The sequence below is a fragment of the Panthera leo genome, chromosome D1 (genome assembly GCF_018350215.1).
Source record: "Panthera leo isolate Ple1 chromosome D1, P.leo_Ple1_pat1.1, whole genome shotgun sequence".
Classification (NCBI taxonomy): domain Eukaryota; kingdom Metazoa; phylum Chordata; class Mammalia; order Carnivora; family Felidae; genus Panthera; species Panthera leo.
In genome coordinates, this window is record NC_056688.1 from 86,702,828 (window position 1) to 86,729,811 (window position 26,984).

The 26,984-nt window shown below is 34.3% G+C and overlaps 1 protein-coding gene across 2 annotated transcripts in view; it reads right to left on the reverse strand.

Moving 5' to 3' along the window:
• Nucleotides 1-101: 101 nt before the first annotated feature.
• Nucleotides 102-26,984, reverse strand: part of CCDC73 (coiled-coil domain containing 73) — a 141,883-nt gene continuing 115,000 nt past the window's right edge. For both annotated transcript variants that reach the window (XM_042904669.1, XM_042904670.1), the window contains 6 exons: nt 22,993-23,103; nt 18,666-18,800; nt 9,069-9,246; nt 6,064-7,560; nt 3,971-4,104; nt 102-616 (listed from right to left, as the gene is read on the reverse strand). In XM_042904669.1, coding sequence (XP_042760603.1) covers nt 395-616; nt 3,971-4,104; nt 6,064-7,560; nt 9,069-9,246; nt 18,666-18,800; nt 22,993-23,103 — 2,277 coding nt within the window. In that variant the 3' untranslated portion in view covers nt 102-394. The remainder of the gene's footprint in view (nt 617-3,970; nt 4,105-6,063; nt 7,561-9,068; nt 9,247-18,665; nt 18,801-22,992; nt 23,104-26,984) is intronic.

Consider the following 26,984-nt stretch of genomic DNA (forward strand, 5'->3'; position numbering starts at 1 on the left):
ACAGTCTGGACATTTATTGTCTTAAAAGAAATGTAAAAAGTCACAAATTTCAGAGAATACAAAGTAATAAGTTACAAAGGGTCACCACCTATCTTGTATAATACGGAAGTTGTGTTCTGCAAGGAAAGGGGTTGAAGGTGCAACAAGAGCTTTTTGCTAAAAGGATGTACAGAGGAGAGCACATTTTCTTAAGGGGAATTGGATGCTACCAAGCAATCTTAGCTACCTTAGATGAAGCATTTGCAAAAAAACATAATTTCATCACATGAAAAGAAATTGGAAAAGTGTGTATAACTGTAAAGCTTGAAGTGTAACATTCTGTTCTAGTCAAAACCATATGATTGATATTTCAATTAAGTCCATTCACTACTTGAAAGCATTTATCAAAGTCCTTTTACTCTGTCATTTTTTCCAGCATCTCTTCTGTTTTTCTTTTCTTAGGGTGGTTGTCATTTTCTAAGCTTAGGAACTTTTCGATTTCATTAACTTGATTTGTTTCCAGGCTCTGCCAGTCCTCTTCACCAGGAGATGATGCAGCCACATTGGTAGTATCTTTAATCTTGATTGCCTGAAAATGGCTTTGTGGCAGAGTTGATTTCAGAGGCTTTATTTTCACCTAGGAAAGACCAAACTTATTTTACTTAGTGTTGAAATTACTCATTTTTTAAAGTCACCAACAAGAGTTAAAATCCTTAAGGCTGTGCAATTACGACTATGTGATAAAGCCATCATTTTTCTTGGCTAATTTTCAGCAACTACCTTAATTTGGCACAAAAAAACAATAAAATGTGAATGTGGAGGCTTAGGTCTATGTAGTAGCTCCTTAAGATCTCTAATAGAGCCCAGTACTACCATGAACCTTTTCTAAAAGGTCTTAAGCTTACACTGAAAGAAGATACTTAAAACAATTACAGATAAAAATCTGTTTTGTCTGCTACTCCCCTTCCCTTCCCAAACATGTCTATGTTTTGTATCTTCTATCAAAACCAGGAGAAAATTAAAAATGCTAACAGAGGTAGACTGCCTTATAAAAACTGCCTTTTACTTCATGTTTCCTCTCATGCTTCAGAGCACCACTGTTGGACAAACAGGAAAGAACAGTGAGGTATTTGGAAGTTGGCATGTTTCCAAGGCACTGCATTGGATCATACTTCTAATACTGTGTTTAAAAATTATGTAAGTTTTTAATTGTAAGATGTTTTTTCTGATAATTATTGGAAGTTTAGAAAATAGAGGAAAAAGTATAAAGAAATCAAATTCATTAGTAATCTATCCAGGGAGACCAGTCAACACATTTTGGTATTGTTTGCTACTATCTTTTTTCTATTTTTAGTGTATTTGATCATTCTATAGAATTTTAGATCTTGGTTTTTCCCTCGTGGGCTATTTCCTCAGTCTTTAAAATTTCTCATAAACCATTGTCAGTGGCTGCACAAAAATAAATTTGAGTTAATTTCCTGAAGAAAAATAAATCTTTGATGGTCTTCTTGGATTCCAGATAAAATCTTCTGATAAAAAGTCACATATTTTAGAAATGAAGAACAGGATAAGAATGACATTAAAATTACCTAAAATCCCAAGTACCATTAAACATTTTGATGTAAATATTCTGATCTCTCTTCTGTGTATATATACACTTTTAAAATCTGGATCATATTTCTGTCTTTTTCTGTTTTGTGTTAAAAATATTTTTAGTATTTTTCTCTGCTCTTAAAAGGTTAACAACATCGCTCCATTATATTCCATGTTCCATAATTTAATATGTTGAACATTTAAGTTGGTGGGAAAAGCTCAGTTATAAATTAGGCTATAATGAATGTCATTTGTTCATAGATCTTTGTGAAGATCTTCGAGTACTGCCTTACATTAAAATCTCCCACTTTGACTGGAAAAGGTGGCATATGCATAACGTTTTCAAAGCAAGATTACAGAGTAATAATTCTTAAATGAGCTTAACTGTTTACATTTAACCTCCCTTTCCCAAGAGTTGCTCCTTCTGGATGGGTCTGTTTGGCCCCTGAGAATTCTACAGTCAGCCACCAGTCCCCTTGTAATCTTAGCCTTTGTTCCTTGCAGTGACGCTATGTCATAGTTTGATTGCCTATGTTTTTATGAAATAACATATGAAAACAAAAGTATCAGCACAGGACTGCCAGGAGACCACAGGCAAGTCATTTAAGTTTTGTGGCCTCACTCTTAGCACCATTTAGTTGCAAAATGCTACTGTAGAGTAACTGGTAATGGATAAAAAAAATGTACATAAATGTGTATTTCTGATAATGTCTTGAATGTAAAAGTGCCCAACATATGTCATTTAGCTCACAGGGCCAAAATGACTGTAGGTCATCCATGCAATACAGAGAATAGATGCAGAGAAAGCAATCAAATTTAAATTTAGTTGCTGATGTTGAGATAAACTCACTGATGGTACCTAATTTTAACCTGTTCTTGCCATCACAGTGTGATGCAGTTTGGTGCATTTGTCATCAAGTATAAATTACCTGATTTTCGTTATTCTTTGACTTTTTATCTTGATGATGGAGAGGAAAAAGACATTTACACATAACTACTTTAGTTTCTTTCCCCTTAACTGCCTACTTGGTGGGAGGGGCAGGAGCAGGGATAGGCTGGAGAAGCAAGATGGAGCGTAAAGTTTACATTTAGCAAAACTTGTCCGAATTTGACTTACAGAGGTTTTGCAGCCTATAGCAGTAATTCTAGTTCCAGAGATGTTGCTACATATCTTTACTCCTTCCTTTCCTAAAAAATCATTACCTTTTTACCTCCTCTTTCTGCCTAAAAGATCTACTCTTAGGCCTAAAATTGCCCTGAGCCAGATTACTAGCCGCCTTTTTCAGCCTGGGCTCACTTTTTAAAATTTAAATAATTTAATTAAAAAAGGAAAGTAAGGGGCCCCTGGGTTGCTCAGTCAGTTGAGCATCCACCTCTTGATTTTGACTCAGGTCGTGATCCCAGGGTTGCAGGATTGAGCCCTGAGTAGGGCTCCTCTCTGAGCATGGAGCCTGCTTAAGATTCTCTCTCTCTACCCCTCATGTGCGCACTTTCCCTATTTAAAATAAAAAATAAAATACATTGTTAAAAGTTGTTACTTGTTAATGCTGTGTTAGTACTACAATTTTTAGTTTATAGGTGCTAAAGAGAAAGTTATTTAATATGTACTTCTAAAATTAAAAAATACACGATGGTTTTAAAATCTGTCCCCATGTAGTTGATTTTTTTCTGTAAGTGATCTTGCCAAACCTTTTTACGTTATACTTTTTAGGGGTTAACACCTAGAATTGCCTGTTTTTTTAGATTTTGAACAATACAGCCTTTTTCATGCTAAAGTTTTGTACTCTGAGATAATAGTAACTTAAAAATTTTGCCCCAAAACTGGTCAGCTGTGCTTGCTTTTCATATGACAAATGGACTCTTGGAGCCATGTAATGTCTACAAATGTATACGCATACACACACATACATATTCCTATTTGATATTATATATTAAGGATATTTGATCCTTTCTCCTACTGTCTTCTAACCGAAGTAATTTAAAAGAAATTCCTTTGCAGTAGTTTCTCAAAATGATGTAATTACTTAAGCAGTGTCAAGAACAATTGAATTTAATTGATTGGATTATTTTAAGGCATCTTTTATTAAGAAAATTTTAAATGCTCAAATGCCACTACTCCTAAATTTAGGTGACTAAAAAAATAGAAGTAGATACATAATACACTACCTCACACTGTCCTTCCCCAAACAGGCTGGATTATATCTATTTGATTTATGCACTGTGACTTTTTCCTGCTGTTTTCCATCAACCTTAATTGTGAAAAATGGTGCCATGTTGCCCTCTTGATATTATTTTGGAGATCAGTTAGGTCTTAAAGCATCCAGATGCATACAGTTCTACACATATCTGTAGAATTAGCTCACTAAGGTCTGCTCAGCAATATTTTTAATTGACTTACGTGTTCTGTGGGAAAAGAAGAATCGTAAAAAGTCTTTGCAATTGCATTCCTCTCTTTGCTGGGCTCTCCCTTGGGATCTGGATGGATACTTGAGCTATTCAAAGTGTCAGCAACTCTGTTAATGCTGGTAGTATCTGGTTGACAAAGAGGAAATGGCAACAACTGAATTTTATTCTCCAGACACTCGTTTTAGTGACTGAACTTGTTTTTCTCTGATCCTATCTATGCTTTTGTATTTAAAAAGTAACTATTTCTATTTTGTTTTTATTTTTAACATTTTATAGTTTACATTGACTTTGCTGTTAATACACATAGGCATTTCATTTCAGAAAACATTTTTTATTGCTGCTTTCTAAAACCTGATTTCATGTTAAAATGTGTGAAATGGCATAAATACCTTCTAACATAACTCACATAAAACGTTATCCTTCTTCCACTGGTTATTGCATTGCCACAGAGGTAAACATTTATATGAAGTGAGCATCTTACAATTCAGATTAATGGGAAAAGTCTGAATCAACTAAAAGTCGTATTTATGAAATATATTTAAAGAAATGAGCCACAGTAAGAAGCCCAACAAAGGGCTGTCTAGTAGGGATCACTGGAATTTAATAAATAGGTAAAAATGATTTAGAGAGACATGTCAGCTTTGAAGGTTAAAAGACACTTGTATCTTTTATGAGTGGACATTTTACAAGCTGAATTTCTACAGAATTTTAGATCTCTCCCATTCCATCCTTATTGATATCACAGAGATTGAAGATTAGCCCCTTCACTAACAGCACTTGACTAATTGCAGCATTCAACAGATTCAAAATTAATGGAATCTGAAGTTACTACATTTTATTAGGAAAGTAGGAAGTGTTTACAGTTTTTGGTGTTTTCTGTTTTTCCCTACATTACTTCTCCATTTATGCTGGTAAACCTGATACACTTCATTTTGCTTTTAATTCCCAATTTTTCTTCAAAGTTCTATCAGTTGTCTTTTTAAAAGAAGCCTATTAGCTAGCTCTGAGGGCCATTCAGAGCTTTCCTTGTAATCTGCATTACTTTAATGGGTCTAAATGCATACTGTTAAACCAGCAAATAAATTAGTTTATATTTACAAATAATTCTGAGAATATCTTTAACAACCTCCGTAACTTTGATTGTGAGATTGCTGTTAGCAAAAGATTTTTTTTCATAATCTTAAACTATCGTTCAAATTACATTTGTACAGTACTTATACATGATATGTGGTATATTTCTATTTTTAAATATTTTTAGTGGGAAGAATTTCAGATACACAAAAAGAGTATGAACCTCGTACCATCACCCGGCTCCCAACACCCGTCACTATTAAGTCATATGTAGTTCATCTACCTCTCCCCTATTTTTTTATTCTAGAATATTTTTATAAAGCAAGACTTGGACATAATGTTATTTCATGTGGTGGTTAGAATACACTATTCTCTGAAATAACGTTTGAATGTTTTAATATTGGTACATAATTAAGGGATTCCATTTAAAGTGTTTCAGTGACAAATATCAATGATCTGAAATGTATTAATGTTATACCTCAACAATACTTGTAAAATGAAGACAAAGCTGGATTCTAGTACTAGTGAAAGGACAGCTAAAAGAAAAATTAAGGAAAGCAGTAGAAAATTCGGGGAAGCAAGCGAGGGAAGGAAGTTTTTTCAGTATAGAATGAAAAGGAATAAACATGCCCACTGGCAGAAGCCTTAGGAACAACTTGACTCCAATTAGGTAGTTGTTCCTAATTTAAAATTAATGACCAGGGCCTGTGTTCATTTCTGCTGTTTCCAGTTCCTTGAGGACATTTTTTTTTTAATCTGCAATATGTGTGTGCACCTCAGTACCTGTTGATACTAGTGGCTCAGATTTAGGTGAAAAGTCCCACTTATGTTTAAGGAAAACCTTTCCCACTTTTACCTATATACATATATGGAGTATTCTGTATTTTAGGTTTAGGCAGTTTTTAAACGAAATGGTTTCATTTGAAACATAATGGTTTGGAGACTATCAAGGATAAGGAGTAGAAATTCAAATTTTAAGAGAAAACCTAAACTTTTTTTTTTTTTTTTTTTTACCTGGGCCAGTATCCTTCCTGATATCATCAACATTTTTGCAAGGTGTCACTGAAACCATATTTTTGTTTTCTGATGGGCCTGTTGGTCTCTCCTGCAGCAACAAAGGAATGCTAGAGGTTGAAGTGCTCAGTGTTTGACTTTCAATTTGATTTACTTTTGACCAAGGACTGGGGTCTAAAAAATTCACATATACTGGAATTTTCTCAGTTTTTTTATCTGAAGTTGAAAGATCAAAGGCTGACCTTCCACTTCTGTTTACTAAATCTCCAGATGGCTTTATGTGAAATGAACATGATTCTTCCAGCTGTCCTTCACTGTAAATTTCTCCTGAAACGATGTCATTTAATGACTCTGTTTTCTCTGTATTATTTAACAATGTATGCTGTCTTTCATTAACATTCACAAAAAGGAAGAGGTCATTTTTTGTGGCTTCAGTTATCTGATTCTCATCAATCTGACTCTCTTTATTGGAAAACTGTATTTCTGTGGAAGTTTTTGTAGGAATAGCCGTTTTCATGTCTTTGGCTTGTGAAGTATGTACGTTCTCATTGTTAATCTGGAGATGGGAAATGGTGACACTGTTTTCTAAACATCCCAAACAGTTCTTTAGTTGACTAGTGTCCATATCGTTCAGATTTTTCCATACAGTTCTTTCCCTAGGGCTTGAGTTGGGTTTCACCAATGTAGGCATAATATTAACATTTTTATTTGCATTCTTAAGTACTTTCAAATTATCACTGAAAGCAGATGAAATGGGGTGGTTAACTGCTGTATCAAAGGAAATATGTAGTTCTGGTTTCTCTGAGGTATCATTACAGATTTGCCGAAAAACTGAAGTTTGTTTAAATGGCAATACACTGCACTCACTTTTTTTACTTAACAGTTGCATTTGGTTTATTTTACATTGTTTATCATCTAACATAACATTACTTGAATCCTGCAAACTGTATTTCTGACACTGAACAGGATTTTTTACATTTAGAGATGAATCCAGATCTGCTCCGGTTTGGTCACTATTTGGAATTTCCTTCTCCGTGGCATTTTCTTGAATCCCTGGAAGCAATATGAATTGTTTGAATGGTTCATCTTCAGAACCATCTTTCTTTTGATTTGTATGGTGAGACATCTCATTTAAGATATTGTTAGATGATGTTCTGGTATTTTCAACCTCCAGGTGGATGTCTGCATAGTGAAGATCAGATCTTTCAGTTCTTTCTAGGTGTATCTTTTCTGTTTCTGTCGATCTATCTGCCATTAAACATGAATTGTTTGGTGACTTAAATTCTGTACAATCATTGTCTTTTTCCAAATGCACCTTGTCTTTTTTTTCTGAAGTAACTGCTTTTCTAAGGTCTGTAACATTTAAGGTTTGTCCTTGACTGATTAGTTCTTTTTCTATGCAGAGGGTTTTGCTTAGGGAGACTTCACTTTGATTTTCATCCTGAGGTATAGCAGGATCACTTTCATTCTTGGAGCTTTTTTCAAAAAGCTGTAAATCTGTCATGATGAGAATACAGTAAATTTTTATATTACACACTAAAGCCTGCTTTTATAAGACAAAATGTATGACCTATTTTTATAAAAACATATTTAGTCTTAAATATTTCATTGGCCATTACACAAAACACCAGTTTTACCTAAATGTTGAGTTATCTTTGTCATATATTTAGCATGCTAAATATTTTCGGCTCTCCTCATATTAAATTTTTATTTCATAACAACAAAAGCATTTTTGGTTTAAAAAGGGGCAAGTAGGTTGAGGATATTACAAAATGGTTTTTAGTTCTCTAGTCTATTACACTTCCTTTTGAGCATACAGTACAATTCCATGTACACACAGCTGAGTCGATAAAAATGAATTTATCCTAACAAGTTAGACTCTAATTTCTATTACTACTGTCAAACAAAAATTTAACCAAGGAAGTCTGAAGATCTAACTGGCTTCATTAAATGATCCATTCAATCAGCATTCCACCTAGCAAATAGAAGCCCCACTGAGCTATAGAAAAGGAAAGGTTTTAAAAGAGAATGAGTGGAAAAAAGAAAATTATTACCAAAGAATCCATTGTTTTAGGCAAAGTCACTCTCCTAATGGCAAAGGGGCCTACCAGATTTCTTATTGCTGACCAGGAAATTCCAGGTTAACTGGTTAAAGGTTATATTCCTGGGGGTTGAAACCACAGTTTGCTTAGGTACTGAAGGCTTGCTGACATTGGGTTCTTAATACAAGTGATTCCATTTTAGGCCTGTGGTTTTCTTTTTATCACTATCTACGATCCAGAATTGCTAGCTGATTTCTTCAAGACTGTCAGTTGTCACTTGATCATTACCTTCTAAGTATTTAAAAATTTTTGGATACTTTTGGGCAAATGTTGAGAATACTTATTTTATTCATCTGGGTTTTAACCATAGATTTTAAATTTTCTGTATAGTTAAAATAACCTAGAATACAAAATTCAGGATTTGAAGGATTTTAGTCCATTCATTCTCTCTACAACATCTCCACCAAGTGGTTGTTCAGCCTAGGTTTGAACATGTTCATACAGTAAGTTTATGGTCTTTAAACAACTCTTTTTCAAGACAGACAAATTAGTAAATTACTTCAATGGTTACAGAAAGGTCTTTTGAACTAAGGAAAGTGTTCCAGGTCTGATTATCAGAAGGTTATGGGTAGCCCAGAGAACACACTCCCCAAGGCAGTGAAGGCAGAAACCATAATGCAAAACGCCATGGAGTAAGTGATTAAGGAAGACAGGAATGTAATTTCCCCCCAAAATATTGACTGTAAATGACATCTCAAAAGAAGCCTGTCTTAAGACCTACACAAATGAAAAAGTATTTCTTCAGATACAGTACAAGATCCTCAAAGACTATACAACTGATGTTCCCCTAAATTCCATACATGGCCTAGCACAGCACTTTGACAGATCCTTTATTTGTAGGAGAAAAGGTGGGGGTGGGGCTCTCAATACATCAAATTAGAAAATAGCAATGTGTTAGGTTACCTTCTATTATTTCTATAAATGTGTCTTCTTTCTTCTCCTCTTCTCTGTAGTTAGTATCTGAACAAAAACTCATAGTGTCTGTCTTTATTTCTTGTCCAGAATTACATTTCTGTATGATAGTATTTTCTGGTTTTTCCATTGACATTTCACTGTTTTTAGTATTTACTTCTGGAAGATTCTAAAGTAACATGGAAAAAATACCTCTAATGTAAAAAACATATTGTTAAAAAGTATAAGACATTTGAACAAATTTTGCTGGTAAAAGTGGAATCTGTTTCAAGTCAACCATTCAGCAATTTCTATTTAAAAGCCAAATTATTTTTTTTACTAAGTTTAATATACTACTTTTTAATTTTTTTTAATGTTTATTTTTGAGAGAGAGAGCACGTGTGCGGGAGCGCAAGAAAGCAGGGGAGGGGCAAACAGGGAGACACAGAATCTAAAGCAGGCTTCAGGCTCTGAATTGTCAGCACAGTGCGTGACGCAGGGCTTGAACTCACCAGCCTTAGAGATCATGACCTGAGCTGAAGTCAGACACTTACTTAACTGAGCCACCCAGACGCCCCAATAATACTCTTTGTAACAAGATCACTTTAACTACATTTTGTATGGTCTATCATATTTAAACAAAATTGAGACCCTTTGATGTTTTCAAACATGCATTCCACATTATTATGAAATTTCACATATATAATAAAAGAACCACTCTTATTAAAAGCAAAGTAGTCATGGCAAGCAAATTGTTTTGAGTGTTTGGTATTTTTATGCATCTTTAAAATAATGAATCAATTCAACCCCCTGTATATTCAGCACTTGTTCCATGGAAGCACTGCACTAGGCTTTGGGATACAATGATGAACAACATAGTCCCTAGCTTCAAAAAACTCACAATCCAGTGGGGAAGATAGGAAAAGAAATAATGTAGATGGGAATAAGAAGGCACTCCAGGGAAAACATGGCATACACAGATGCTTAAAAGCAAGCAAGAGTATAGTCTTTACATGGAACTACTCATGATTTACTTCAGCTAGAGCTTGGACACTGGGAGAATGGAGAGAAATGAGGCTTGGGATGTTATGCCCAGGTCATTAAGGGCCAAATATAGGATGCTGAGGAGTTTTAGGAAGACAACTGAATGGTTTTAGACAAGTAACATCTGACTGGAAAGACCATTCTGGCTGCAGCATCAAGAATAATGTTTCAAACTCATTGATTAAAACCTGCAATGAGAAATAAATGTTTTACAACAGCAAGCACACCAAGTAATGTCTACTCTTAATGTGATGCATTATGTTTCATATGCACTTTATTTCATTTTTTAAAGAGTACTGGCCACAAATCACTAATTTCCATGACCACTAGTAGGCTGTGCATAGAAGTCTGAAAAATACTGAATTAAAGGGAGACAACATGAGACAGAGATGCATCAGAAGAGTGTCATAGTGTCACAGTCCATGTGATAGCAGTAAAGATGAAGAACTGAATAGATACAAGAAGTATTTACAAGCTAATCAATAGGACTTGATGAATGATAAGAAGGAGAGTCCAGATTGATTTACAGAGTTCAGGTTACAGAATTCAGATTCACCATAGGTGAATGGATGTTATTTACTCAGCTAGAAAACAGGAGTTAGTAGCAGATTTGGAGGAAAATATCATGGGTTGTTTGAACCTGCTGAGTTTGAAGGGTTAGGAAGATATTAAAGTAGGGAAGTCTAATGAACATTTAGATACATGTATCTGGAGTTTATGAAAGAAAATTTACCTGGAAGTGTATATTTGAAAATCATGGATAGACAGATGGCAACAGAAGATGTACAAGTTGATGAAACTAATAAGAGTATATTTTGAGGGGGAAAAAGGGTATAGGATAAAATGCTAATGAAAACCATTGCAGGAAAAATCAGCAAAGGAGATTGACAAAAAACAATATGGTAGTTAGGAGAATAAATTCAATTCTGTTTATAAAGCATATAACTCATGGTTGCTTAATTAATGGTAAGAATATTATTTCCACTTTAAAGAGAAGCTTGAGAGGGAGAAACAGAGGAGTAAAATATGGTAGAAGAAAAGGAGAACGGGTATTCAAGAAGGAGACCGTATCAATGTATTATCAAAAGGACTGAAAAATGTCCATTGGAAGTAGTGTCCATCCATTGGATGGGGTGGGAGGGGTGAAGCCAGATTGCCCTATGTTGAAGGATGAATAAATAGGAAGGAAGGAACTAAAGGGTATGAGTTTAGACCACTCTTTGAAGAAACTTGACTCTACAGGGGAAAACAGACTTGTATTTAGAGATGGACATAGGATCAAAAAGTTTTTTTGTGTGTACTTGTAAATGGGAATATATACACTAGTAACTCAAATGTAACTGACACACATGAAAATATGTTTAATAAAAATGTAAATAAAAACTGATAAAAGTAACAGGGCACCTGGGTTGCTCAGTGGGTTAAGCATCTGACTCTTGATTTTGGCTTAGGTCATGATCTGACAGTTTGTGAGTCTGAGCCCTGCATTGGGCTCTGCACTGTCAGTGCTGAGCCTGCTTGGGATCCTCTTTCTGTCTCTCTGTCTCTCTCTCCCTTCTCCCCCCCTCCCCAAATAAATTAAAAACAATTTTTTTTAACTGATAAAAGTATTCGAGTTTGGGTACACAGGTACTTTTATATGTGGTTGGTGGGAGTATAAATTGGTATAATCTTTCTGGAAGGCAATATGTGTCAAAACTATAAGTAAACAAGCTCTTTGACCCAGCAAAACTGTTTCTGGAAATTTATCCTAACGAAATAATTGCAAAAGTACAGAAAATTTGTACAAGGATGTCCTACAGTAAAGGGCTGTATAAATTAATTATGGCACAGGAACTGTGATATGTCAATTTCAACTGACTTAGAAAGACATCCACTCTTTGAGTTAAAACAAGGCAGTTCCTCAAAATGTTTATTATAGAATTGCCATATGACTCAGCAAATCCACTCCTAGATATATACCCCCCAAAACTGAAAACAGAGACTCAGATGGTTGTACGTCAGTGTTCAAAAGAGTGTTATTCACAATAGCCAAAAGGTGAAAACCCAAGTGTCATTAACAGATGAATGAATAAACAAAACATCGTGTATCCATACAAGGGAATATTATTCTGCTGTAAAAGGAATAAAGTTCTAATACATGCTGCAACACGGGTCAACTCTGAGAACTTTATGCTAGGTGAAATAAGTCAGACAAAAAGGAAAAGTATTACACAATTACACTTACATAAAATATACAGAATAGGCAAATTCATAGAGTTGGAAAGTAAACTAGAGGTTATTAGGAGCTGGGGAGAGAGGGAAGTTGGGAGTCACTGGTTAATGGTTACACAGTTTCGGTTTGGGATGATGATAAAATCCTGGAAATGGTGAAGATTGCACAACTCTATACTTGTAATTAATGCCACTGAGTTGTAATTTTAAATGTCAACAGAAACAAATGACAGAGATGATGGATTTAGCAAACAAAATTTTAAACTATTATAAATGTTCAAGGATTTAAAGGACAACAACATGAATATAATAAAAAATATATACCCCCCCCCACACACAAAAGAAGTGGAAATTCTAGAGATGATATATACAGTATCTGAAATAAAAACTCACTGGATAGGCTTAACAACAGATTAAACAAAATAGAACAAAAGATAATTGGACTTCAGGACACAGAAAAAATAGAAAACCCCAATCGAAGAAGTGAGAGAAAAAAGACAAAAAGATGTGCAGTACCTGGTAACCTGTGGGATGTTTATCCTGCTAGTTTAACATGTGTAGTTGAAGTCCCATGAAAGGAAAGGAAGGGGACAGAAAAAAAATCTGAAGTAATGACCAAAAATCCTCTAAATTTAATGAAAACTATAAATCTACAGATTCAAGAATTCATTCCATAAATCCCAAACAAAATAACCAAACCAAGGTACTACATCAGAGATAAAAAAAACAAAAACACTTACAAAGAGGATGTGAATATAATAACTGTAGACTTCTTGCCAGATGCAACGTAAGCAAGAAAATAGTGCAACAGCATCTTCAAATTAATGAAAGAAAAGTATTGTCCATCTAGAATTTTATATCCAGTGAAAATACCCTTTAAAGATTAAGGAGAAATAAACATTTTTCCAGACAAAAGCTGTGAAAATTCCTCACCCAGATGCACCTATGCACGCACACACAAACAGACACATACACACACACACACACACAATTAAAGGAAGTTCTTCAAACTTAAGCAATAGGATACCAGGTAGAAACCTGGATCTACAGAAGTGAATAAAGAGGGCCGGGAATGGCAAATATGAGTGAATATAAAAGATATTTTCTCTGATTTTTTGGGTGCCTGGCTGGCTTAGTGAAGCAGTGACTCTTGATCTCTCAGGGTCGTGGAGCCTACTTAATTAAAAAAAACAAAAAGACATTTTCTAATTCTTAATTTTCTTAACCAGGTAATTAACAATTAAAAATGAAATAACAGGGCTGTGTGGGTCAGTCGGTTAAGCATCTGACTTTGGCTCAGGTCATGATCTCACTATTCATGGGTTCAAGCCCCACATCAGGCTCTGTGTTGACAGCTCTGAGCTGGGAGCCTGCTTCAGATTCTGTCTCTCTCTCTCTCTGCCCCTCCCCTGCTCACACTCTGTCTCTCTCTCTCTCTCTCTCAACAATAAACATTAAAAAAAAATTGGGGCACCTGGGTGGCTCAGTTGGTTAAGCGTCTGACTTTGGCTCAGGTCATGATCTCATGGTCCGTGAGTTCAAGCCCCGCATCAGGCTCTGCTGACAGGTCAGAGCCTGGAGCCTGCTGCTTCAGAATCTGCATCTCCTTCTCTCTCTGCCCCTCCCCAACTCGCATTCTGTCTCTGTCTCTTTCTCAAAAGTAAATAAACATGAAAAAACAATTTTTTAATTAAAAAAATAAAATTAAACTAAATAAAATAATATATGGTGGAGTTGATAACATACATAAAAGTGTATTATAAAAATAACACAAAGACTGAGTAAAAGAAAATGAGAATACAGTATTGTAAACTTCTTACTAACCAAAGAATTTAACATAATTTTGAAAACAGACTATGTTCAATTAAGCTCTAGAAAAGTAGTTGACAAACTATGGCCAGTGGGCCAAATCTGGCCTACTGTTTTTGGAAATATAATTTATTAGTACACAACCATGCCCATGCCTATTTATTTATGAACTTAATGCCACTGAACTGCACACATATAGTTTTAGTAAATTTTATGTATATTTTACCACAATAAATATATATATATATATACATATATATATATATATATATATATATATATATATATATATGAAACAGTTCTCAAAAAGAAAATATAAAAATTCCTCATGTTGATTTTTTTTTTTAATGTTTATTCACTTTTTGAGAGAGAGTGTGAGCAGGGCAGGGGCAGAGAGAGAGAGGGAGACACAGAATCTGAAGCAGGCTCCAGGCTCTGAGCTGTCAGCACAGAGCCTGATGTGGGGCTTCAACTCACAAACTGTGAGATCATGAACTGAGCCGAAGTCGGACACTTAACCAACTGAGCCACTCAGGCACCCCAGACTTTCTCATGTTATTACTCAACATAAAGAAATTATGAATATTCCCACTGAAAAAGTAACAGGATGAAAAGGATATATAATGCAAACACTACCCATAAAAGATGGAACAGCTGCATTAATATTATACAAAATAGACTTCAAGATAAGAAATATTACTAGGATAAAGATGGATCAGTTAATCAAGAAATAACAATCATAAATGTATATACACCTAATAATAGAGCTTAAAAACACACAAAGTAAAAACTGACAGTACTAAAAATGGAAAGATAAATTCACAAAGATTTCAATAGTCTTCTCCCACTAATTGATAGAAGTACACAAAAAAGATCAGGACAGAAAAGACTTGAACATCATCATCAACCAGCCTGATCTGACATTTATAAAACATTCAACTGACAAATAACAGAATATGCATTCTTTTCAAGAGCACATGAAATATTCACCAAGATAGGCAATATGCTTGGCTAACAAGTCTTTTGAAAAAGGATATTTATATTTAAAAGGATATATTTATATTGAAAAGGATAAAAGTCTTACAGAAAATGCTCTCTGACTACAACTATATTATATTTGAAAACATTAACAGAAAGATACTTGGAACATTCTCAAATACTTGGAAATTAAACAACAGTTATAGGTCATACCCATACCATGGTTCATACCCATTCCCACGGATCAAGGAAGACCTCACAAAAGGAATTTTAAAATATGAATAAGAATGATACCACTACAGGGGCACCTGGGTGGTTAAGTGTCCGACTCTTGGTTTCAACTCAGGTCATGAGGTCTCATGGTTTCATGAGTTCAAGCCCTGCATTGGGTTCTGCGCTGGCAGTCCAGAGCCTGCTTGGGATTCTCTCTCTCCCTCTCTCTCTCTGCCTCTCCCCCACTTGTGCTATCTTTGTCTCTCTCAAAATAAACCAATAAACTTAAAAAAAGTTAGAATGAAACCACTACATATCAGAATTTGTGGGACAAAGCTGTAACAATGTTTAGAGGATAGTTTATAGCTTTAAATGCTGATACTAGAAAAGAAGAAAGGCCAATAATCAATGATCTAAGTGTCCATGTTAAAGAGCTGAAAAAACCACATCAAATCCAAAGTAAGTAGAATGTAAGTAAGGCTCCATAATAAAGTTAACAGCAAAAGCCAATGAAATAGTAAATGAACAAACATGAGACGGATATCAATGAAGTCAAAACCTGGTTCTTTGGAAAGGCAAATAAAGCTGAGAGTCTAGCTAAATTGACGAGAGAGAGGAAGAAGAAGAGGAGATGGAATGGGAGGAAGGGAAAGGTGGGACGCACAAATGAAAGAGAGGACATCAGTATAGATCTGATAGAGAAAGGGAACAGTAAAGGAATATTATGAGCAACGCTTTGCCAATAAATTTGACAACTTAGATGAAAAGGACAAGTTCCTTGAAAGACAAAAATTACCAAAAATGATTGTGTTGTAAGTCTCCAAGACTACCCCCAGGTTCCATGATTTGCTAGGAAGACTCACAGGACTCAGTATACAGTTGTGTAGTAGGGTCTCCTCCCTAAGGAAAGGAAAGGAGAGGGAAGGGGAGGGAGAAGAAAGAAAGAAAGAAAGAAAGAAAGAAAGAAAGAAAGAAAGAAAGAAAGAAAGAAAGAAAGAAAGAAAGAAAGAAAAGAGAGAAAAGAAAGAAGAGAGAGAAAGGAAGAAAGAAAGAAAGGAAAGAAAGAAAAAAGAAAGAAAAAAAGAAAGACCTCAAGGTATGCATACATGACAATATCCCTCACGACCTTGTAACCTAACACCACTTAATCAGACTACATGTTAATGTGTGACCATATATGGGAGACAAAGAAGTAAAAATATATAAAAAAACTATGCCACTTGGCGTTCAAGGCTCAGTTCTTTGGGAATGAACCAAACTGAGAGGTGCCCACACGAATAAAGTTGCTTCCTGGAAAGAAAAGCCTCAGTGTCACAACTCTCTGTGTGAGAATCCTGCTACAATTGTACTAATGACTAAGACTTACTACAGCAAAAGAATACACAGCAAAAAAACATCACAAGGAAATATCAACGTGAAGTCTGGAGCAAACCAACAAATTCTATCTAATATTTAGTAAAGAAATAAAACCAATTCTACACAATACTCTTTCAGGAGGAGAGAACACATTCTAGCTCATGAAGCCAGTATTACTCTAATACAAAAACCAGACCAAAAGAATACAAAGAAAAAATAAGCAAAATATACAAATCAGTATTCCTAATCAATGCAAAATCCTTAATATACCATTAGCAAATCACATCCAGCCATATATAAAAATATAATACATATTTCAGGAAAGCATATGAGGGAGGGAGACACAGAATCTGAAGCAGGCTCTAGGCTTTGAGCTGTCAGCACAGACCCTGATGAGGGGCTTGAACTTACGAACAGTGAGATCATGACCTGAGCTGAAGTGGAATGCTTAACTGACTGAGCCAACCAGGTGGCCCAGGAATGCAAGGTTATTTTAACTTTGGAAATCAATTAATATAATTAATTGGTTAATATTAACATATTGACAGAATAAAGAAAAAATATGATTATCTCAACAGATACAGAAAAAGCATTTCTCAAAATTTAATACTGATTCATTATAAAAACTCAGCAAACTAGGAAGAAAAGGAAACTTCCTCAATCAGATAAAGAACACGTACAAAAAACCTATAGCTAACATTATATGAAATGGTGAAAGACTAAAAATTCTCCATCTGAGATAAAGCAAGTCCACTGTCATGACTTTTTTTTTTTTTTTAGTGTTACTTATTTTGAGAGAGAGAAGAAGAGAGAGAGAGAGAGCACATGCATGAGTTGGGGAGGGGCAGAGAGAGAGGGAGAGAGAGAATCCCAAGTGGGCTCCAAGCTGTCAGCACAGAGCCCAACACAGGGCTCAATCCCACAAACCTGAGCCAAAATCAAGAGCTGGACGCTTAATGGGCTGAGTCACCGAGGCACCCCCACTGTCACCACTTTTATTCTACATTGTACTAGAAGGTCTTAACTACTGCAATAAATTGAGAAAAAAATAAAATTCATACAAAGCAGAAGGAAAGAAAAAAATATCCTTAAATTCACAGATGACATAATGTACGCAGAAAACCCAAAAATTAGGTTTGGGTTTATTGTAACTACCATTACAATAAATTTAAAAGGTAATAGGATACAAGGTCAATGCACAAAAATCAAATTTTATTTCTATATACTAGCAAGAAACAATTAGAAAATTAATTTTTAAAATACTGTTTATAATAGGATCCTAGAACATGAATTATTCAGGGATAAATTTCACCAAACATTTTAAAGATCTACACAATGAAAATGACAAAGCATTCCTGCGGGGTATTAAAGAATGTCTAAATAAATATAAACATATGCCATGTTCATGAATTGGAGGACTCAATAGTTAAGATGTCAATTTTTCACAAATTAATCTATAGATTCAACACAATACAAAGTCCCACAGACTTGTTTTTTAGAAAATGACAAACTGATTCTAAAAATTATATGGAAAGCAAAGAACTCAGAAGAGCCAAAACAATTTTGAAAAAAAAAAAATTGAAGGATTTGCACTACCACATTTTAAAACTTCTTACAAAGCTATACTAACAAAGGCAGGGTTGCATATTGACTTAATGATGAACATATAATCAATGGAACATAATAAGGCATTCAGAAATAGATCTATACATATATTAGATCAATTAACTTTCAAAGAACATACCAATGTAAAATGAGAGAAAAAAAATGTCTTTTCAAAAAATGTACATGTTGGAACTGGAAATCCATGTCCAAAAAAATGACCCTCAATCCTTATGTCATACTGTACACAAAAATTAACTGAAAATGTATTATAGACCACATGCTTATACTATTTTAAAATTTGAGACACTTAAAATATAAAGCAGGAAGAAAACCATCAGTGATGGTCCTAATTTCTTTCAGTTTTGTAACGACAAAACACTTGAATTTTACCTGAAAGTTCTCGTTTTCCTCAAACTTCTTCTGATGACGTAATTCATTGTAATGTTCTTGTAACTTAATATGAGTTTCTTTAAGTGATGATAACTCATTTTTAATCTCATTAATTTCTCCAATAAGTTCTTCAACCTAATATAAAATTTAACCAAAAATAGTTGTATAAGTGTGTTTTATATGAGAATGTTTTATTAACACAAGTTTTTGGAAAAAGTAAAAAATAAAAAAGATGACAAAAGTAATTAATATCAAGAGCTACCATTTATTGAATTGTGCTGAGTACTTAATAAACATAATTTTATACTTATAAAAATCCCCAATTTACAGGTGAGAAATGTAAAGCTCATAGATGTTTAAGTAATTTGCCTAGATCAAGTGGATATAGTCAGGATCCAAACCCAAAGCTAAATCTAGGGTTTGTATTCTTAACTACTATATTAAACTACCTCTTGTTACAAATGAAAAAGTATTATTCTTAATCATAAAAGCTCTATAAAAGTTATGCCTTTATTGCTTTTTCGAAGTTTTATTTTATTGTTGCAAATTAGACATACAGATTTTAACTCTACTGAAGAGTACTGAGCATTAGTACAACAATAACTGACACTTCAGCCTAATATTTACATCTATAAACTGGGCTTTCACTAGCTATTTAAAATGTCATAATCTTTTTCTTGGGGGAATACTCTTTCATGGGAACCTCAAATATAAGACAAAGTAAGTGCCACTGAGTCCCTACAGAAGCTAACAGACATGAACTCACCTATTACTTTCCCTTCGTCTCATCTGTTGTTAACCTTTTAAAAATCTATCTGTGCAAGGTACTTCTCTTCCAAGGCTCAACTCTCCATGAGTTCTTTATCCCATCCTTTCCAATCTCCCTCAGAGCCTACCTCCAGCACTAATCTCCTCTCTGCTGCTTATTTACAATCCTTCCCAATATGCCAGCATGTTCTCCTCAGCCCACAAATATGCTCTTCTCACATTCCTAATTTATTTTTATCCTTGACCCATTTACTGTCTCTCTCACTTCTTAAAATAAAAATCCACACTTGCTACTTTCAAATTCTAACCTCCCATACTCCTTAACAACCTGACTTCTATCCTCATTGGTCTATAGATCCCTCCCCCCAGCCCCCGCTAGCAGATATCACCTGCAAATTAGCAAAAGGATTTTTCCCAAGTTTCATACCATTTAACAGCTCTGTAGCAGGACTACGTTGCCTACTTGTTCTTGGAACAGCCTCTTTTGTTTTCATGGTACTATTCTTCCTCTTTCCTCCAACGTTGCTCACTGTTCTTACCAGGCTCCCCGTCCCGCCCTGCCCCAACACACACCCACCCTACTCTTTCTTCCATAGGATTCGTCACAAGTCCTCCACTCCTTCCATAGATGATTAGAACCATACCTTCAAATTTCATCTTCATGCTAATAAATCTTAAGTCTGTATCTCATCTCCCAACCCCTCTCCTTAGATTCAAGTTTTCTAAATGCATGGTATGCATTTCAGGCTAGATGTCCTGCAGGCAGTATAAATTCAGCAGCTTCCAAATTAAACTCATTTTCATCTACAAATCTTCTTCTCCTTCCACCTTCCTTATGTCAATGACATTATCATTCTACTAGTTATACTAATCACAGAGTCATGTTTGACTCCTTTCCCCTTCTAATACTTGTATGTAAAATGTCACTTAACTCTGCCAATTCCACTTTTAAATGCTTTTCGCATCTACTCCTCTTCTCTGTTCTCACTACTGTTGTCCTCACTGACACCATCATAGGCTCAAGGTTAGATTATTTACAGTGTTCCTCTTACTGGCCTCTTTCCATAAAGCCATCTTCCATTCTGTTGCAAGAGTTATTTTCCTAAAAGATCTATGTCGCTTCTCTGCTTTAATATTCTCAATGGCTTCCCTTTACTTACAAAATTCAACCTCCTTAGTAAGGAGCCTTTTGAAAGATGATCTCAACCTATTTTCCAATGTCACATTTCACATATCCTATGCTTTATTCAAATCAGATTACTCATCACCCTTGAAGATACAGTTTCACACCTCCATGATTTTTCCCATTCTTTACTAAGTGGAATGCCAGCAGGATGGAAAGAGAAGTGTAGGAAATGGACACATATTGTGTGGTGAAACCCTATTTATCTTTCCAGGCCAAACTCTAGGTGTCATCTTTTCTCTAAAACTTTCTCCAACCTAGCTAAGTGATATGATTTATTTTGTACTTTCACAGTAATTTGTTAATACTACTTAAACTACTCCATGTTACTGTGGTTAATTTCATAGTTATCTGTCCCTTTTAGAGTGTGAGCTCTTTATTAATCTAAATTTATTTTGGGCATTTCTGAAAATCCAGTACCTGGAATGGTACCTAACACAGTAGATGCTCAACAAATGTTGTGAATTGAATTCCTTTTATAACCAACCCCTTCCACTAAGTATTTTCTGAACAACCTCATTAATTGTCTTTTGTCTATGTATATCCATTAACTATATAACTAGTCAAATGCAAACAGATGCATACAACATGTTCTTTATAAATTTCAATGAATTTTAACTGTACTATCTAATAATAGTCACAAAGTTTTATTTGTACGGTATTTCTTTTACTGTTGTTGTTTTGGAGAGGGGTGGAAATAGCAGTTTATATGATTCCATCTTATTTTTGCCAGTATCTTTTTAAGTTTTTAAAAACCCATCTTGATACAATCCTCTAGCAACACCTGCACTGTCCTTCACTCAAGAATGGTGAAAAACTTACAAAGAGATAGAAATACAATTAAAGAGTAGATCTGACCTCCCACTCAAGAAAACTCTTATATAGAACCATAGCAGCTTTTTCTTATTTAACTATGTTTTGTTTAGTACTAAAGCATATGGAAGTGAAATGATTGTAGAAACTAAAGAATCTTAAGACAAAACCAATTTTATACAAATTTACAGATGGAGGCCTCACCTTATTGAAACTGCTTATTTTTTGGAATTCAATTGATTTTTCCCTGTGAGAAGGGCATGGTTATAGTTTCAGGGAAAAGGAATGTCTTATTTTCTTAGGGCAACTAATCTTTTTGCGGGGGGAGGGGTGTGGTTGACATAGTTAAGTATATTCTCTTTTCACTTTACAGTTTTCCTTATCCCAACGGTATCATTTCCAAGGTTTCTAAACATCAGGAATAATAAGGAAGTGTTAAGATGAAATGTGAATTCGCTTAAGCTAAAATGAATGTTACTATGCTTCTTGCTTAACAGTAAACTTTACTTGTACAGAGAGCAAGCATTTTTTAGTATTCTGATACAACTAACTACAAATACTTTTTGAGATTTGGATAAACCTTATTAAATTCATCAGTGAAGACTTGATCTCTCCAAAATACAAATTAAGAGAACATGTTAGCTGCAAATGAATTGAAAAATCAAGAGTTACTTATATAACAATTTATATCAAAATCTATAAAATGTTTATCAACCTGGTACTCAGATATATATATATATATATATATATATATATATATATATATATGTTAGTATAAAATATATTACATTATTATAGTATTAGAAAAGTATAGTGTAATTAGTATAATAGTACAAAACATAATCTTTCTTTCCCAAAATATAGTTTCCATAAACTCATCATGACTTTCTATTGTGTGAATTCTTTTGAAAGAATTGAATGGAAATGAAAATACATATTAAAATAGAATCATCAGTTTTGGGGCCCACCAATATTTAAAGTGAACCTTTATATTTTACAATTTTAATTTATACCATTTCATACTTTTATTATCTACTTTACTAAAATGAAAATTTAGTGTAAAATAAATGGATGTGGTTTAAGGAAATATCTATGTTTATAACATATCAATTCTTTATGATAAAATGTTAATACTATAGAACTCAAATACTGTACACGTTCTAAACATGGTTTTAATACATCTCAACAAAACTGCTACTAATAATAGTACCTATATAATTATTTTAATAATTTACTAAAATACTATGCAATTATTTTATGAAAAGGTAATTAATTTTTCTCTGTCACATATGGGAAGTCAAATTATATATATCAATATTTATATATATATAAATATACACACATGTATATGTGTGGTTTTTCAGGCATGAAAGCATTACAGGAAATTTTATTAAATTTAGCTTTTCAACAGCATTCACTTCTTGGAAATACAAGTGCAAGAAGAACATGTGTCTGATTTTATTCCTATATGATTTTTGCAATATTTTCTTAGTATTTAATAGTTATTTTAAATGTCTACAACTATTTAAAATATTTTAATATTTTACTATTTAATAAACCTACATGCTTTTTCCAAGTTCCCAGTGCTTTCTCATGCTCATTTTGAAGATTAAGGAACTTTTCTTCATTTTCTTTTACCTTCTCCCTTTGCAGCTCATTATCTCTTTCAAGGGTCTGCAATAAAATTAATTATCCAAAAAATAATCAATACCACATTAATGAATTTTGATGTGTTTTATGTTGCTTGGACCTTTGCTTCTAACATGCTGAAAGTGCCATACAGATCAGTGATAATGTGCTATCTCAACAATAATTTTCATAAATTAACAGAAAGGTGCTTATAGTTTAGTTAACAGGAAATAGGGGGAGGTTATGAAAAAGAAATGGCTATAAAAGGGTATAAAAACATTGCCATTATTCAGTTTCACTGCATAAGTTTTAATGTACTGAAAAAGTAATATAAAGTACAGCACTGAAAAATATGAAATGTAGCATAATCCAGCCCAACTCTACTACAAAATTTTAACTACCACAGAACATTTTTTCCATATCTATTTATTTTAGAAATTAACTAGCTAAAAAACCCTTAAATACAATTTTAATTTTTAATTTAAAATTAACACATTTTTAGTACAGCTTCAATATTTACCATATGAACTCATTACTTCATAAATTAACATTAATATAATCACTACACCCCCTCCAAAAAAACCTTTAAGACTAAAAAATACTGTTTTCTAAGACAAGGATTTGAAACGTATTAAATTATTGTCACCAATATTATTAGGTTTCTTCAATGTCTGCTGATAATCCAAGTAAACTTCTGTTAAAAAAAAATAGTTAAGAACTCTACCTACATGTCTAATACATCTGGAATTTTTAAGTTTATTTATCATTAGGAAAGCTATGTATGTTCAAAGTAAACATTTCAAGCCACACAAAGGATATAGAAAGAAAAGGTAAAGTATTCCTCTATCAGCTCTCCAATTCTCCTCCCCAGAGGTAACCACTCTAGCAGTTTTTTGCGTTGCCTTCCAGAAGTTGTCTCTAAGCATACTAGTACATAAAATATGTCTTTTCAAATACAGATGAGACCATACCATACATACTGTGTTCTTCTGCAATCTGTTTTTTCTTAAAAAATGAATATTTCTTGCTTACTTTCCATGCCATAAAGTACAGATCTATCTCATTTTAAAGGCTTCACAGTATTCTATTTAAATGGTATCCACCTGTTCTCAGTTGCATCTAGAGTATCAATACACAATGACATTATTATGCAAAATTATGGAAATAGCTAATAAAAAGCATTTTACAGTTTAAACATCAAAATTCTCCTTTAGCACATAAAGAGCATAACTGCACTTTAATAACTTTCAATGAATACCTATTTTGACTGCCTCTACCTCAGGCTACTGTAAATATATATATTTTTAAAGGTTTATTTTTTATTTTTGAGACAGAGAGAAAGAGAGTGTGTGCCTATATGCAGGGGAGGGGCAGAGAGGAGGGTACAGAGGATCTGAAATGGACTCTGTGCTGACAGCGGAAAGCCCGATACAGGGTTCTAAGTCACAAACGGTGAGATCATGACCTGAGCCAGTCAGACATTTAACCGACTGAGCCACCCAGGAGCCCCGATAATGTAAATATTTTTATAGAAGTCATGTGTTCCTCTTAATTTACATGGAACATAATAATAGAACAGTTTCTGAATATTTACAATGCATATATTTAATAGATGCTTACTATTTTAACATTCTGACAAATACAGTATCTATATTGATAACTTTCAACCAGCTTTTTAATACTTCATTCTTAATATGAATATGTAGTTAAGGATCACTGGGCACTTGAAGAAAGTGATATTTTAGAAGATATACAAATCAAAGTTTAGAAGAGATGTGAGAGGAGATACTACAGTATCTATCCTAATAATAATAAATGACCAAGAGCATTATGTTCTTAAAACAGTGTATTACATATGTCAATCATTTCTTGTCCCGACCCATACCCTCATCTAAAAGAAACTACCTATATCAGATATTTTCTCGGTTTCCACTCTTTGGAGACTTTCCATTCTTTCATTACAATTTGGACCTATTGCTCTTTCAGTCCACTACACTGATCAGGTGATCACTGAGGATTTCCTTCTCTCTTCTGGGATGGGTCTCCAGTTTCCTAGATCCTATTGTTTCCTCTTTCCTGGTTTATTCTCTTGTCTTGGTAAAGAAACTTTCCATTACTTCTTGATAAGGGAGATACAGGATGCTTCTTTTGTTGAGGACTTAAATGTCTGAAAATATCTTTATTCTACCAATACATAGTGATTTGTTTGGCTGAATACAGTACAATTCTGCTTTAGAAATCAATTTCTCTCCAACCACTGAAGACATGGTTCTATTATCTTCTATCTTTCAGCACCGCCAGTGAGAAGTCTAAAGTCATTATGTTGCCATTCCTAGTCTTAATCCTTTGTATATGACCTACTTCTTTTTTCCACAAAGAGTTTTAGAATCTTCTAAGTGTGTATTCAATTTCATAATGATAGGTATTGGTGTTGAGCAAAACAAACTCAAATTCTTCAGTTCTAGGTTACATTCTAGTAATTACTTCTTTGGTCATCCCTTCTTCATTTTCTCTGTTCTCTCTCAAACTCACTAAATCTCAGGGACTGAACCCCTAATATTCTTTCCTTCCTGTTTTCCATCTTCTTGTCTTTTGGTTCTACTTTCTAGAAGATTATCTCAATATTATCCTCCAAACTTTGCACTATACTTTTTATGTCTCCTAAAATATTTATTTTAAGGGTTCTCTTTTATTCTATCAGTGTTTCTTTATAGACTCCTAATTCTTGTTTTGTGGATTAACAAATATATTTCTCTTTACTGAGTAAATTTTCTTAGTTTCTCCAAGTTTTTTTCTTTTGTTTTGTTTTCTTTTTTTTCCATCTCCCTGTTTGTTTTGCCTGATTTGCATGGTGGAGACTTTCTTCACTATGCCTAGTGATCCTTAACTGCATGTTCGTATTAAGAATGAAGTACTGGGGTGCCTGGGTGGCTTGGTCGGTTGGGCGTCCGACTTCAGCTTAGGTCATGATCTCACGGTCCGTGGGTTCGAGCCCCGCATCGGGCTCTGTGCTGACAGCTCAGAGCCTGGAGCCTGTTTCAGATTCTGTGTCTCCCTCTCTCTGTGACCTCCCCCGTTCATGCTCTGTCTCTGTCTCAAAAATAAATAAACGTTAAAAAAAAATTAAAAAAAAAAAAAAAAAGAATGAAGTACTAAAAAGCTGGTTGAAAGTTTTGCCAAATGATGGGCTTCACTGTAGGTTGATCTGGCCGAGCTAGTTCACTGGGAGAGCTTAACTGCAGTAGCTACAGTCTTTTCTCTTGAGCAAGTTAGTTTCCCAAGAAAGGAATCTTCCATTCTCCTGCCTGGAAGTGATAAGGCTAGCTGTCCTCTAAATGGGGAAACAGAGCAGGGAGGGCTCAGATATCAGTATTTAGACTTCCCACTCTGTTCTCAATATAACAGTCTCAGTAGCATATTGGTACAGCATTTGGCACTTTTAAATATTCCCACCACGGGCAGATTCAAAACTACCATTAGTTTAACAAGCAGCTCACAAATGACAACAGCTCTGACAACCAGCAATCCCTACTATAAGCGGTCACCAGCAAACCACTGGATTTCCCAACCTGTTGTCCCTCAAACTCTCCAGTGTAAATCTCCAATCTTCTGTCAAGCAGGAGACAGGCAGTGCCTTTTTGGGCAAGGTAGGAAAGAGAATTTGGAGGTATGATAGCTTCTAGCTTCTTATATAGAAGCCTTTGGCTTCGGGTGCACACCAGTTTCTAGAGGCACACGATGCTTGCAATTCCTTAGCATTTTTGCACCTTTGCCTTGGGTTTCTACTTTCTTTCCTTTGCTAGGTAAATTACAAATTTTCCATCTGGTTCCAACTTTCTTTTTAAATTTTTTTTTTTTAACGTTTATTTATTTTTGAGACAGAGAGACACAGAGCATGAACGGGGGAGGGTCAGAGAGAGGGAGAC